The sequence below is a fragment of the Egretta garzetta genome, unplaced genomic scaffold (genome assembly GCF_000687185.1).
Source record: "Egretta garzetta isolate BGI_Z169 unplaced genomic scaffold, ASM68718v1 scaffold1068, whole genome shotgun sequence".
NCBI classification, from domain to species: domain Eukaryota; kingdom Metazoa; phylum Chordata; class Aves; order Pelecaniformes; family Ardeidae; genus Egretta; species Egretta garzetta.
The window spans coordinates 10,506-12,080 of record NW_009260639.1 but is presented as its reverse complement, the minus strand read 5'-3'; the positions used below and the strand labels follow the sequence as shown (position 1 = coordinate 12,080).

At 57.1% G+C, this 1,575-nt stretch overlaps 1 protein-coding gene across 1 annotated transcript in view; it reads left to right on the top strand.

Moving 5' to 3' along the window:
• Positions 1–279: 279 nt before the first annotated feature.
• Positions 280–1,575, top strand: part of TYK2 (tyrosine kinase 2) — a gene marked incomplete at both ends in the record, with an annotated part of 11,557 nt that continues 10,261 nt past the window's right edge. The window contains 2 exons of the mRNA XM_035900974.1: positions 280–611; positions 918–1,081. Coding sequence (XP_035756867.1) covers positions 280–611; positions 918–1,081 — 496 coding nt within the window. The remainder of the gene's footprint in view (positions 612–917; positions 1,082–1,575) is intronic.

The following is a 1,575-nucleotide window of genomic DNA, read 5'->3' as shown; positions in this document are numbered from 1 at the left end:
CAAGACGTGGGGATGGCTTGCTGCTGGCGTTAATTAGGCTCCCTTTAACGAAGCTCTGCTGATGGGGATGTGTTGTGTGCGTGGGATGGCAGGGCTGGTCCTAAAATTTGGGGGAAAAAAGCGTCAAGGAAGCAGTTTTGGTGGCAGGAAGGGGTCGCTTCTCCTTTGCCTCCCGGCTCGGGTCGCGTTTTTTGAGGACGTGGCTGATTCGTGGGTTTCGAGAAGTTTTGGCTTTTAAAAAAAAAAACCCCAAACCTGCTTAAAATCCATCCCCCTGAGCCCGGAGCGTGACCCCGGGCTGCGCGGGGGTGGGCCAGACCTCTCTGCTCCCCATCTGCTGCTCCTTTCCCCGTCCTCTCGAGGCAGCCGGTGACAAAACCTCTGCAAAACCCGATTTGGGAGCTGGGACAGCCCCCAGCCCTCCCGTCCCCCTGTCCCGTGCGAGCGCCGCTCTCCCCTCCTCCAGATATTACTTTCGGAATTGGCACGGGATGAACGACAAGGAGCCGGCGGTTTATCGCAACGTGCCCCGGCAGAGCGACTCCCCCGATGAGAAGCTCCAAGGAGGAGCCTTGCTTGACAAATCGTCCTTCGAGTACCTCTTTGAGCAGGTAACAAACCAGGCGGGAGGCTCGGACGCACCCAGAGTCTGGGTGATTTTTCCTGATCCAGCCGGATTCGGCGCAGCCCTGTTTGTCAGGATCTGCTTTTCCACCTGCGAGGGCTCTGTTGAAAGGACAAACGCAGCTGTAGCTTTGCCCTCGGGGAGCCTTTGTCCCGCTCGAAGCCTCCCTTTTTTGGGGGCGGGGGGGAGGAGGATCCCATTACCCTTTGAAAATAAAAAAAGACAACAGAAAGCGCTCCGGGAGTCAGCGCGGGGTCTTATTTCCCCCCGCTTATATTTCGCTTTTCAACAGGGGAAATTTGAATTCATCAACGACATCGCGTCTTTGAAAGATCTCCAGACCGAACAGGAGATCCAGAGGTTCAAGAACGAAAGCTTGGGCATGGCCGTGCTTCACCTCTCTCACATCGCCATCAAAAAAGGCGTCTCCCTTGAGGAAGTGGCCAGAAAATACAGGTGACCGCTCGGCTTCGTAGCCTCGGGGCCAGGGACTTTCTGCCCTGCGGTTCTCTGAAGGGTGTCTTCTGGTTTCTCACCCTCTGTCCTCTCCATCCGCCTCACCGGGAGTGAATCCGGGGTTGGTTTAGGTGATGGAGAGACTGGTTGTGGCTGGGCCGGTCTTGTTTAATATCGTTATCAACGGCCAGAAAATACAGGTGACCGCTCGGCTTCGTAGCCTCGGGGCCAGGGACTTTCTGCCCTGCGGTTCTCTGAAGGGTGTCTTCTGGTTTCTCACCCTCTGTCCTCTCCATCCGCCTCACCGGGAGTGAATCCGGGGTTGGTTTAGGTGATGGAGAGACTGGTTGTGGCTGGGCCGGTCTTGTTTAATATCGTTATCAACGATCTGGGCGAGGGGATCGAGGGCACCCTCAGTCAGTTTGGAGGTGGCACCAAGCTGGGTGGGAGTGTGGATCTGCTGGAGGGGAGGGGGGCTCTGCAGGGGGCCCCGG